The sequence below is a fragment of the Callorhinchus milii genome, unplaced genomic scaffold, assembly GCF_018977255.1.
Source record: "Callorhinchus milii isolate IMCB2004 unplaced genomic scaffold, IMCB_Cmil_1.0 Scaffold18, whole genome shotgun sequence".
NCBI lineage: Eukaryota > Metazoa > Chordata > Chondrichthyes > Chimaeriformes > Callorhinchidae > Callorhinchus > Callorhinchus milii.
The window spans coordinates 4,683,548-4,697,526 of NW_024704759.1; the positions used below are offsets into that span (position 1 = coordinate 4,683,548).

At 42.2% G+C, this 13,979-nt stretch overlaps 1 protein-coding gene across 6 annotated transcripts in view; it reads right to left on the reverse strand.

The window, feature by feature from the left end:
- Positions 1-860: 860 nt before the first annotated feature.
- Positions 861-13,979, reverse strand: part of slco4a1 (solute carrier organic anion transporter family, member 4A1) — a 53,633-nt gene continuing 40,514 nt past the window's right edge. For all 6 annotated transcript variants that reach the window (XM_007884667.2, XM_042341759.1, XM_042341760.1 and 3 more), the window contains 10 exons: positions 12,772-12,893; positions 11,765-11,876; positions 9,292-9,446; positions 8,382-8,571; positions 7,597-7,759; positions 6,261-6,427; positions 5,689-5,753; positions 5,063-5,211; positions 4,371-4,505; positions 861-1,643 (listed from right to left, as the gene is read on the reverse strand). In XM_007884667.2, the coding sequence (XP_007882858.1) occupies positions 4,371-4,505; positions 5,063-5,211; positions 5,689-5,753; positions 6,261-6,427; positions 7,597-7,759; positions 8,382-8,571; positions 9,292-9,446; positions 11,765-11,876; positions 12,772-12,893 (1,258 nt within the window). In that variant the 3' untranslated portion in view covers positions 861-1,643. The remainder of the gene's footprint in view (positions 1,644-4,370; positions 4,506-5,062; positions 5,212-5,688; positions 5,754-6,260; positions 6,428-7,596; positions 7,760-8,381; positions 8,572-9,291; positions 9,447-11,764; positions 11,877-12,771; positions 12,894-13,979) is intronic.

The window sequence follows — 13,979 nt, forward strand, 5'->3', positions numbered from 1 at the left end:
GGTCACGGCGAAATGTGGGGTTTGAAGGATAGCTGAGGGTTGAAAAGGACGCCGAGTTTTCGGATTGGGTCGGTGAGGTGAAGAGTGCAGCCATGCATGGTGATAGTTTCTGCAGCTGCCAGAAGCCAAGCAGGAGGGCCTCTGTCTTGCCAATATTGAGCTGGAGGAAGTTGGCTCTCATCCAGGACTTGATATCAGACAGACAATGAGCCAGAACATCACTGGTCCTGGAGTCGAGAGTGGAGGTGGCGAGATAGAGTTGGTGTCATCTGCATACATGTGGAAATTGACCCCATACCCTCAGATGACATTGCCGAGCGGGAGCATGTATAGATTGAAGAGGAGGGGACCGAGGATAGAGCCCTAACCAACGCCACACGTGACAGATTAGAGTGGTCAACAGTATCAAAAGCGGACGAGATCGAGAAGGACGAGGAGACGGAGAGAGCCCTGGTCGCAGGTGAACAGAATGTCTTTCGTCACTTTGACCAGGGCTGTCTCTGTTCTGTGAGCAGCACGAAACCCAGATTGGAGGGTTTCACGGAGGGAAAGCTGGGAGAGGAAAGAGCGAAGCTGGGAAGCGACGACTCATTTCATGACCTTTAATCGAAAAGGAAGGTTTGAAATGGGGTAGTAGGTGAACAGCCATGAAGCGGATAACCAATTGATTTGGAGAGATTGTTGGCCAAGACACTGGAAGAATCTCCCTCCCTTTCATGAATAGTGCCACGGGATGAGCACCTGAACAGACAAAGCCTTGGTTTAACATCTCATCCAGACGGTGGCATCTCCAACAATGCAGAGCATCTCCAAACTTGCATTAAGAACTAGACTCTGAGTTCTATTAACACCAACATAAGTTTCAAACAAAGTACATTTTATTTAAACAGTTTTGTACAAAATGTCACCCGAACAGTTCCAAAATACTCCCAAATCATTATTTTACGCAAAATGATACATTTACAAGAATAGACTCGCAACTCCACTTTACACACCTTCAATGTTGAGCATGGACGCTCATAAAAAACCTTCATCCCCATATTTTAAACAAGTTCGCATTTCCTTTGTACAATTATAAACAGATATTACTAAACATAAAACCCACATAGGAACAGGAGTAGGCCATTCAGCCCCTTGAGCCTATTTCACCATTCTATTAGATCATGGTTCATCTGTATCTCAGCTTCAATGGTCTGGCAAGAGGTTTTCTTTCCGTACATGATCAAAATATTTATTGATAACATCAATGAAAATATTTACACAACCCTCTCTGTGCAAACTACTGGAATTCTGGAAAACCATATGGCAACCTGCCACAGCCTTACATTTGAACGTGTGGCTCACTCTTAATTTTGCTTCAATAATGGAGGAGTTATTTTGCTGTGATCCCTATACTCTAAAAATACCTCTTCCCTTTTGTTACTATCTGCCTCTGACCCGCGGCTCACTGGCACGTGAATCCAGCAAATGTGCAAGAGCAGAGTTTTGGTTGTGGGATACAAAGCAATGGATGACTGGAAACAAATCATTTTGAGCTCCGATGGCAATTTAGGACCACCATAGACAAATGCAATTTATCCTCAAGTATCCAGCGTCTTGATCTGAGTCTTAGCAGTAAGGAGTACAAAATCTACTTGTTTCTACTGTATCCATGACAATGCAGAGAGAAAGAGAGAGAGAGGGAAAGAGAAGAAAATATGTTAACCATTTCATATACTGTAATTCATATATTAACAGGGTATTTAAAGTTAGCTATATAGAATTAAATAGAATGTTACAGCAAGGAAATAGGCCATTTGTTAATGTAACTTTTTCTGCAGTAGGTATCAACATTTTGTATCTACCATTTGTTTAAAAAATTACACACACATATATATATAATATATAAAATATTAGAGCGGTTTTAAACTACTCTCCGTTTTAGTTCATTCCTCTTTTACATAGAATCTACAGCATCACAGCAGACCATTCGGCCCAACTGGTCTGTGTGGGTGTTTATACTCCACATGAGCCTCTACCCCTCCCCCATACCCCAGTTTTCCTCTCACTCACATATATGTATCACATTTCCACTTAAACGCTTCGATGCTCTAAGGTAAAAGAAAACTGTTTTCCATCACTGAACTGTCAACTAAATCTGAGGCAATTGGAGCGCTAGTCACTTACTTAAAAATAAATTCAAAGTGTTTACTATTGTTGCTGATTCACTCGTTGAAGTGATGATACTATATTGGTAATGCATGTGTAATGTAGTTCATTTCTGTGCTCATCAAAATCCCACTTCTGATGAGGGGCCAGAGAAAATTGGTATCATCACTACTAACGAGAACGTCAAATTGAATCCAGTAAAAAGAGTTTACAGATTCAAATTTGAGACCATAAAAATAATTACATTTCAGACCATAACAACAACATTTGAATATAATTTGAATAAAAATAATTCAAATTTCAGACCATAAAAAATATCACACACACACACACACAATCTCTCGCTCTCTCTCTCTCTCTCACACACACACACACACGATCTCTCTCTCACATACACAAGATCTCACACACACAGAAAATTACACACACATAACCATTTGCTCATAATCACAAAGGGCTCTGTACTTCGCATTGACTCAATATAACATGTGAAAATTGTGCCCTGTTATGTGTTAATTAAGACATCAATGAAAAATACAGATAGTTTTACTGATTCCTAACCTCCCACCCCCCAATCCCCCGTCAAAACTCAGTCACTGTGGTTGGCCCTACGCCAGGCTGTGCCATTGGTGTGCAGGCTAGAGGGATTCCGGCTAAACATTGATACCCTTGTTGTTGAGGTGTTACCACGATCTTTGGCCACAGATTATGGTACTGCCAGCGTTTGGGGGAGGGGGAGGGGGGTTGCAGGTGGGGAGTGCAATAAAAGAGGCCAAAAGAAAGAGATTACTGTTTTATGACTTCAGGTACCCACAGGCTGTGATTTTCAACAACCATCACAGGTCCCAATGCCCACCCATATGTTTCTAACACATTTCATTGCAAAGTAAATCAGTTATAAAAACAGTGACACTCATCATCACTTCCAATTTGAAAAAGACCTCGTCAATAATTTAGCAAGTTACAACAGGATGTCAGTTGCAAGCCTTTGTATTTCAGTCAGTAAGACGCTGCATTTACTTTGCAAACTTATTACTCTGAACAAAATAAATTAAACCTTCAATAAATAATCCTTCGCTCATTGCAGACCATTATGTGTAGTAGCACTGAATCATATCCAGATGCAGATTTTTCTATCAATTAAATATAATTAAAACCAATAATTGCTGCTAATAAACATCTCAAAGCATTGGCAAAATAAAACCAATTAAAGATGAAGCATGTGTCATATAGACAAAGGCGGTGTTGCATTTAGGCCACAAAGTCTGGGAAACTATATATAAGACAATTAATTTGAACAATCAGTGTTCCACTATACTCATCAGCTTCATCTGTTAATAAATATACTGAATGATTGTCAAATCCACTTACAAACAAATCATTGATTTGCAGATTCAAAATTTGACCTTGAATATTTCCACAAAATGGCGTGTTTCTCTAATGGAATCGTTTAAGCAGCTGGTAAGGAGATTTGGGCTCCATTGAGATATGCAGAATATTCAAAATATTAACAAAAACAAGATTACATTTGTAGAGTGCCTTTCCCATCGGGACGATGTCCCAAGGCCCTGAAATATTAAGTTACATTAAGGCACCAGTCGCTCATTCGCTTTTACTGACATGTTGGAAAAGGATGTGTGGATTTCGGAAAGTTGGTCTGTAATTTAAAGGTGAACTATGCATTGACTACTGAAGAATAGTGGCTGTGAAATGAAGCGACACCTCCTCATTCTGAGTTAGAACACGTTACAAATTCAACAACTGCACTGGAAGAACTGAATGCTGTTCCTACAAATGTGCATAACAGCCCTTCTGTCTGCTGCTTAATGCACGGGACAGTTTACACTGCATGCTGCAAAAGCTTTAAACTTACTTCAACTTTCCATTAAAATTTAAATAGGGGTAAGTTACACTTATTCATTTAAACAAAATTTGTAAATTTACTCAGATATCAAATATATTACAAAATATGTGCTAAAGTTTATCTTATGCTTAACTTGTATGTCATGTGGTTACAAGTGTAGACTCAATAAGCCCAACATTTTCAGTCCTTATCAAGTACATGAGATGCTTAAGATAGTTTGAGTTCTGAGGTTCAGTGGGTGCTGTTCCAGTGCATGGAATGTGACACTACGAAAGGGAAGACATGTAATTTTCACGGTGGGGGTTAATGAAATACCAAGTGACGTCTATCACAATAACAACAACAATATAGTAAATACTCAGTTTGTGGAGTTTGTCCTTTGTAGAGTTTCCTTCACAGGTTCACTGGACTCTCCATTGTTTGAGCTATTGAGGGACGAGCTGGGAGGTTTGTACAGGAACCAGGCGGTCAAGAAGAAGACAGATCCTAGAATCTGAGTAGGACAGGGAGGGAGACATCCTCATTAACGTTTCAACACAAGTAGATCAGTTTTACACAACCATAGGGTGAAACAACAACTTATATTTAGATAACAACTTTCATATCAGGTGGATGTCTCAAAGTGCTTTACACTCACAGACTGAGCACCTGAGTTTTAGTTATGTGGGGTGGGGGTGGGAGGGGGAAGGGTTGAAGTGACAGAAAACAAGGATAACAAGATAGTTCTTAAGTTTAAAGGTAAGGAGGGGGACAAGTCAGAGGGACTCCAGGATGGAGCTTCAGAGAGCTGACTGTAAGGTCGCTCCACAGGAGATATCTATCTTGCCCACCGTACTCGTGCCAGCTGTCTGAAAGAGCTTGTAACCATTGGGGTTCACTCCCCCTAGCTTTTTACAAACCCTCTCACATTTTCTGGTCTCAAACAACTTGCGTAGATTCTGCTTCAACCATGTCATTCAACACCTTGGAAGAACACTTAATTATTTCCTATTTCATTTCCTTTTTTTTTCCCCTCTTCAAAATCTCTGCGGCTTCAGATCAGTGCATTACCTTGTATGTTAGTCCAGCAGTAAGAAGGTATTTACTCATGAGTGAGTTCTGGTAAATGTAGCAGGAACCTCTCTCACCGCACTGGTCTTGCCAGAGCAAACACGACAGGTCTATAATTGAGCCAAAGGCAATTGGGCCTGGGATTCCTCCTGTTGAAATTCATCAGATGAAAATAAATGCTAATTCTTACATTTGATACAGCGCCTTTCGGATCAGGAGAGCATCTCAAAGCGCTTCACAGAATTTACTGTAACACGTAGTGAATGTATTTTATAGGCAAAAGCAGCAGTCAATTTGCACACAGCAATCCCCCCACAAACAGCCTGCGAATAAGGAAGCAATATTGTAGCTCAATCACTTAACGCAATACCCTTCAGGTTGTTAGCATTACAATATTAAACAGGGAGCTTTGATTTTTTTATGAAAATAATACAACTTTCCAGCTTTTCATCTAAAAATTCTCTGTTTTATCAAGCAAGTGTCAGTACTCTACAGTATTCAAGCAAGTGCATTGATATGTACAAGAGATAGTCAGTTTATCTCTACCTCCTACTAAACAAATGCTGCTCATTGCCCCATCCAAAAAATGTGCACACATAACCTTAAAATCAACACAGGAACCATACCTAATGTTCGGACCACGATCCACTGAATACCAAGTGCAAATGACTTCTGACTCTCTGGGACACATCTACATCAAAAACAAGAGACTCGTTGAGATTGACTCATTGGCGACATTTCTCTAACTTAAATCTATTCAGCATTAAAATATGGTTTGGTTTATATTATTCATCAGTCTGTGCGACTAGAATATAGGTCATCATTTTGGGAGATGGAGGAAAATTAATAAGTTTGTTTTGATTAGAAAAGTTGTAACGAATCACAGTTTGAGACTCGCATCTATTTTTTCCCATTCATTTCAATAAAATAATAATCCCTGCATTTGATATAACGCCTCATCACGTTTTTGAGACATCTCAAAGGCCTTCACAGAATATACTTTTTTGCTAGTTCGAACTAGCTAATTCACACCTACCACAGATCATGATAGCACATACAGTCTGAACACCGAAGGCTGCTCTTCCTCGAGAAAGCACTGGTCATAAAACGAGTTGTAAATAGGAAGAGCGCGGGGTTAAACCTGGGACTGTCAGGGGAGCTGTGAAAGCGTGAGGACTTCCAATCCGATGGTTCCTACCTGAGGGTGGCTGTGACCGCAGGGATGCTCCCAAGGAACGTGAAGAAGATCACGAGGAAGAAGACAGCCAGAAAGAGAGCCTGGTGTGGGCAATTAGAGGGGCACTTTCCAGATTCGGCAAAATCCGCACTGGAGTTTTCCATGACGCAGCTGCAGTCGTAGAAAGTCTGGAGAGTGAAGGTTAGAGAAAGGACAGCAGTCAGTTATGGAAACCACAGCAGATGATAATAATAATGATAAATAATCCTTACATTTGATGCAGCACCTTATCACGCCTTCGAGACGTCAAAAAGCGCTTCACAGAATATGCTGTAAAGTGAATTGACTGTATATTTTGTGGGCGAAACTCGGCAGCCAATTGTGCACAGCAGCGTCCCACAAACAGTTGTGGATTGAGTGACCAATTTTTTTTAAGGAATTAATACCCCCGGAAAAGTGATCTGCTGATTGACTAACAACCGGGTTCCTACTTATTGCTAGGTAAAGAGAGGCATGTGGAGGATGGAAACTTGCCCAATAACCCTTACCCAATTTCTTGCCGGGAATTGAACTCAGCTCTCTCGCTTGCGAGGCGAGTGCCCTAACCACTGAGTAACTGCTGACAGAGGGGACAAGAAGGCAGCAAAACCCACACAAAGCTAGCCCATTCTGGTCATTGCTCGAGAGCTGCAGAGCGCACCATGTCTCCGAAACCTGCTAAGTCGTCTTAACATTAAATTGTGAGCTCTGTTCATGCTGAATGGGCTCAACAACAACAACAACTTACGTTTATAATAACATCCTTGGCTGCTGCATTCGCCCACAAATTGCACAATACAATACAAATAACCTTTTGTGAAATTAACTTAGACATGATGGGCTGAATGGCCTCCTTATTGTGCTGTATAATTCTATGATTCTATGAAATACAGTAAATCCACTTAAATTCACAGTAAATCCTGTGAAGTGCTTTGAGATGTGCTCCCAGCATGAAAAGCGTGGTACCAAATACAAGGATTATTATTGCGTGTAGGAAAGCATCTCAGAGCACAACATCAACAACTCAACAACAAGGAATTGCTCTGACATTGATTAAGTTTAGAGGCTTAAGTCTTTAAAATTGCCAAATGCACAAATTTGTCGTCACAGCACCAGGTTATCCCTAAATATAATAACTAATCCTTATATTTGATACAGCGCCTTTCACGACAGGTGGACATCTTAAAGCACTTCATAGGATTTTACTGTGAAATGCAGTGACACTATGTTTTGTAGACGAACGTGGTAACTAATCTGTATGCAGGAGGTCCTCTCTGGTAGTTTGCAGTACATTGCAAGGTAAGTGTTGTAGAATTACCTTTCTGTTGCTCCCAGACAGTGACATGTTGAACCTTGTGCATCCAGCATGACATGGGGAGTAGTACGTCAATTTGTCAGCTCCGCAAACCGGGTTGTAAATTTCCATTAAACATTTGCACTCAGCATTGCAAGAGGTAGTCAGTTTGACAGCAGAATCGAAACTGCAGAGGAAAGGCAACACAATACAAATACAAAGGACATCTCTGTAAATAATAATAATCATAATAATAATCCTTGCATTTGATATAGGACCTATCATGTCATTGAGACATCTCAAAGCTCTTCACTGTATTTGTGGGTGAAATTCAGCAGCCATTTGTGTACAGCAATGTCCCATGAACAGCCATGGAGTGAGTGATCCAATTTTCTGCGGGGGGATTTATTGACCAGGACACTGGGAGAAACAAACTTCTCTTTTTGAATATGTCATGGGATGCAGCAACATCAATTGCTCATCAGTACAGACTGCGAACGACAAACCATTTTACAATCCTACACATGAAAGTAATTATATTAAGTGCAAGTTGTTCTTGCTGTTGGGATAAATTTCTTTATTGTAAATAATAATACAATCCTTGGATTTGATACAGCGGCTTCATTTCAGGGAGATAATGCATGTGGGAGCACGTGTGCTGGGGACGTGCTGCATGCAATCTTCTGCGATGAGAGAGAAAAATCCAAACTTCCTGCTTTGCCTCTCATATCCCACAATCTCGCAAGAGTTTTGAAGCACACAAAAATTGAATGTTTGCAAATGAGAACTCACTCAATTGCTGCTCTTACCTGCCGTTGTACGTGATTCCAGCCATTGGCACGTTAGAGCAGTGGATAGAGACTATGAAGATGGCCAACAGACCCAAGATTGTGCAAATTAAACAAAACTTGATGATTCCAGCACAGCGAAGCTTTAATTTGTTAATGATAAACCCACCGAGGAAAGTACCCCCTCCACCTGCTGGCACCACAAGGAAACCTGGAAGAGAGCGGATGAGAGAGAGAGAAAAAGCCATAAATCCATGTAATCCTCAAACTGAGGAATGGATTACCACTTTCTGTGAGTCATTGGCAGTTCAATTTGTTCCATTGCTCAACCTGCTCTGAATAAAACAAACAGCTCAGCCCGAAGCTGTGATAGGAACAAAATAGGGCAGGTATTCTGTAAGGATGAGATCTAATGGGCTGAAGGATCTTCTTCACCTGAATCCCTAATGTGATTTTATTAATATTTGACATTGCGAGAGTTAAACCCACTCCTGGGTGAAGTTCGAGACGTCTTTCTGATGTGAAAGGCTCTACATAAATGTAAATTGTATTGTAATGGCATTGACATTATCCTCAATAGGGTGAAAATTGAGGCACTTTATAATCTATTTGTAATGTAATAAATGCTGTATTAAGTACATTATAAACTACACCGTTACCTGTGTGCCTAACAGGCTAAAAGTGCATAGCTTGCTATTGTGGATTAATGGTAAAATGGGAATGCAAGCTTCACTCTGAAAACCTGCATTGGTGCACACTCTCCCCTGGCTGTTTGCATCTTCCTGGCAACAACACAATACAAGTGGCCTTTCATGAAATTAACTTAAGACAATTTCACATATTAGCTCCTTGCGAGCACACCCCTATAAACGTCACTGTGTTTTGTAGGCGATCACCGGTGTACCAATAAGGATCTAGTTAATTATCCTACCAAATAGGGTTGCAGCTTGCGAGGCGCTCAGATTAAACTGGGACTCCAGGAATTTGGGCCCAAATGTAGACATCCCAGCCATCAGCGTAGCTTCCGTAGCTCCAGAGAAACAGAGAAAGATAAAGGTTGGATTCCTCAGCAATAGCAATGCTGACCTGTGAACGTAAAGCAATGTGAAAGCTTAAGAGATGGAGCAGCATCTGCTGTTGCTGAAACTTTCTGTTTCAACTTAAGTCATCACACCTGATGGATTCACAATTAGCCTTTCTGCTGCTTTATGTTCCTGTGCCCTGAAGTGAGATTGCACTGACAGGACTGATATTTATCAAACGTAGCATCTTGTTAACACTGGCTGATATTGCTGTAATGTATTGTGAAACGTCCAGACACATATTCTCATCTGATAACCAATAAGGTTCAATTGCTTTGATCCGTTTTAGTGGCTTCGCCTCAAATTAATTCATGCATCGGCCTCGTACATCAAAAGATTCAAGTTCCAGCACCATTGAGTGGGTTTGTGAAACGACTCTGATTGACCTCTGTGCTTCATGTTTTGCTGATGTATGCATTCGATACAACAATAGCAGCAACAAATTATATTTGTATTGTAGCGCCTTTCATGTCGGGAGGATGTCCTAAAGCGCTGGACAGTCAAGGATGTACACTCGAGCCAGGGGTTGAGATCGTGAGGGGTGGAGGGCAGGGAGAGTGGCCAAAGGCGTGGTTGAAGAGGAATGTCTTGAGATGGGATGTCCTCCTAATGTAAAAGGTGCAATACAAATGTAATTTGTTGTTGTTGAAGGAGGCAAGGGGAGATGCAAACAAAAACCTCCGATTCAATGTTTTTATTAGGTAGAAAGGAATAGAGGGGTATAAGAGAGAGTGAGGGCTTGTGTGGAGTATAAACACCAGCACAGGCTAGTGGGACCCAATGGCCTGTTTGCATGCCGTAGGTCACTCAGTAGGATTTCTCTACTTCTCTTTTCAATCCTAAGAAAAGAATGGCAAACAAAATTGGAGCAGTGATTGGAGTGGGCATTTAAAAAACAGAGTGGGAACAAACATGCCAAAGGAATCAGTTTTGAGAATGATAAATTGCTTTTTTCTACGACCGCAGGTTGGACTGAAATGAATTCTAGGCAGCGACGAGGAGATTGCGGTGGATTAAATTCATAATGTGGCAAAGAATCAGCAAAATGCACGCAGGCATCTGTTTTCTTGCCTCAAGTCTTTTCAGAGTACTTGCTGGCATTCTTTTGAATGTTGTGTTGGCTTGAAGCCAGAGGGAAGAGATAGCAGAGACATGGGCTGTCAGGCTCACAACCAGAGATGTTTCATTCTTCTGTGCCTCGAGTACATTTAAATAAATAAGGCTGGGAGGAAGCAATCTGAATTACAGCAGATGTTTATTTACAGCCTCATGTTCTGGCGATGCCCAGTTTAGATTACCATGGGCTAATACTGGCATTATATTTCCCTGCTGCAGAACCACATTTGCAGACCGGGTGCAGTGTAGATCTTCTGCGATGGACAGAATCTTGCTGATTGACTCCGAATGGTGATCACTCAGATCCAGAGAAGGCAAGCAAGATCTTACACAGAAGAGTTTGACAACAAACTCAGGTGCTGTATTTACACAGCACCTTTCACGTCAGGAGGATGGCCCAAGGCCCTGGACAGTCAAGGATCCACACCCAAGCTGGTGGTTGGGATCAGGAGGAGTGGAGGGCTAGGAAGGTAGGCATAGGAGCGTGACCAAAGGCACGGTTGAAGAGGACAGGTCTTGATCATCCAGAACTTTGCAGCTCATGTCCTTTTCCGCATTAGGCTCCAGGACCCCACCACCCCCACCCTCGCCCGGCTCCACTGGCTCACCATCCCTCAGAGGATACAATTCAAAATCCTTATCCTCACTTTCAAGGCCCTCAATGGCCTGCCTCCTTCTACCTCTTCGACCTGCTGATCCCCAAATCAAGCTGTCCGCTCCCTCCGTTCAGCAGGCTCCGGCTTGCTCCATATCTCCCGCCCAACCCACTCTACCATCTTTCAGCCTCTCTGCCCCCATCTTTTGAACTCCATCCCACAATCCCTTCGCCTTGTTCCCTCCCTTACCTACTTCAAGGCATGACTCAAGACCCTCCTTCTTGACCATGCCTTCAGCCGCCCTCCTACCTCCGTACCTTTCCTCATCCCAACCCTGTTGTTGTTGAAGGAGGCAAGGGAGGGGACGAGGCAGAGGCACTGTGGGATGGAGCTCCAGAGGGTGGGGGAGGAGAGGCTGTAGGTCTGACCACCGATGGTGTCTTGTTTCTCCATATTTCCAAACATGTGGGTTCTTTCACCTTCACGATAGTCGTTGGATATTGCAAAAATCACATCCTCGGAACCTGGGTCACGACAGTCTTTACTATCAGTGTTACTGCAGCTTACAGGGATGATCAGACTCGGAAAATGCACAATTTAAGTTTATTACCTTGGCAAGTCTTTCACTGTTTTCCCAAAGTTCGGCTCCAAAGCCGTCATGTGGCTTCCGTCCTTCAGCTGATGGGCTTCAGAGACTCTCATTGCTAAGAAACGCTGGGATCCTGATCACAAGGAAAGGACAGTGGTTGTGAGGGTTTGGTCACTCAATCCACAATCGTTTGTAGGATACTGCTGTCTGCAATTGGCTGCTGCATTTCACCCACAAAATATAGAGTGAATTCACTTTGAGATGTCTCGAAGACGGGATAAGCCTCAATATCAAATGCAATTATTATTATTATAGGGATTGGCCATAAAATTCCAACCCGCCTTATTTATAATGGGGTGTGATCGAGAGCGAACATCCAGCAGTGCTTCCCTGATGACCGATGAGGACATATGCAGTGATCAGCTTCCCACCCACTGAACATGGTTTTCACCACGTGTAGAGATACCAGGCCAAATGGTCATTCACTGTCTTCAACAAGGTTGTGGTGCCACTGAGTGGCCAAACACTGCATTGCACTTTTTTTAAAAGACACCCACACAGGATATTCTTGCCAGGTGTCTGACCTGAATGGAAACTGGGGTTCCAACTCTCGAGGGCATCTGGTGTCCCAGATTAGCCCACAGGTCCTACTGTCTACACACTACAGCAATGCACCGTCGTCAAGATGTATGCTGAGCACTTCCTCAGTTTTTGGGGGGGTCAGCCAAGTGTTTCTGACACATGCAGAAACCCCTCACTGCGCTTAAAAGTCTCCAAACCAAACTAAGAATTCCATGCATCCCACCTACCCATGGAAATCCCAGATAGATTGTTAGAATGGTAAGCACACTGTCTTCCTTCATGGAGGAACACATCCTGCTTACCTAATCCTGCCTATCCCAGGGTTTGTGTTTTGAGAGCAGCCACAAATGCTGTGATGTTTTAAAGAGAGATTCATTGTAAAGTGTAGTAATTTGTTCTTGTTAACTTTTGATATTTATTTCTGTGGCCATCAGTGGCTGCAGTACCTGGGAGTTGGCGAGGGTAACCCAGGATGGGGATGGCTACAAGAAGTGCTACACCTCCGGCACCGAGGAATCCGATCCACCAGGCACCCACCCATAGCGGGCTATCGGGAGTCAGGTTAATCCTGCATCAGGAGAAAGAGAGTCAATTACATCAATCACTCGATCAATGCATCTAGCGATTGATCATCCATCGATCAATCGTCTGTCAATCAAGTCAATCAATCAGTCATCATTATTAAAGTCATCAACGTCAACAGTATCATCAACACTTGTGGTAATAGTGCACCCTTCACATAGGATAACATCTTATAGCATTTTACATATTTTACATTGACAGAGTTGAATGTTGAGTAGGAGGGAGGGGTGGGGAAGCGGAGATGATCATAGGATGTGGTTGAAGAGGTCTGTTTTAAGGCAGGACTTAAAGTTAGATAGAGAGGGAATGAGGTAAAGGGACTTCCAGAGGCTAGGAGTATAAAAACTGGAGGCTCGGCCACCAATGCTGGTGAGGAAAGGGCAGGAGACACACAGCAAATCTGAGTTAGTGGAGCGCACTTAGTTGGATATGCTATAATGAACATAGCATATCCATTTGAATGGATTTACAAATACTGTAACTCTATCCAGATGTTTGAAATACTGGTCTGATTAGAGCCGAGGAGATCTTAAAAGAGACAGTGAAAGAGAGAGCCCTCTGTCTGCTCTGTAAACTTTAGTCAGCAATTTTAAAGATCAGTTTGATCTTCCTCCATTATTGAAACAGAAATGTTGCCGTGCTGTGGATGAGCATTTCATACCCACAAGAGGGCAGCCGTGTTTGTACTTTTGCTGTGTGCTGTTCAATAGCATTGCAGGAATGGGATTGAAGTCTACCTAGCAGCTTGCAGAGGAGAAGTATCTAAGCCTGACCTGGGGATCTTTGATGGCACTTCGATAATAATTGATAATAATAATACTTGCATTTGATATGGTGCCTTATCACATCTTCTAGATGTCTCAAAATGTTTCACAGAATGTACTGTATGTTTTGTGGGCAAATACGGTAGCCAATTGGCACAGCAGTGTCACAAAACAGTCATGGATTGTGACCAAATTCTTAAAATTAATATGATTTTTAAGGTATTATTACCCCCGGAAATGCAATCCGCGAATCAACTAACAAACCAGTTCCTACTTACTGTTAGGTAAACAGAGTAAGGAAACTCGCC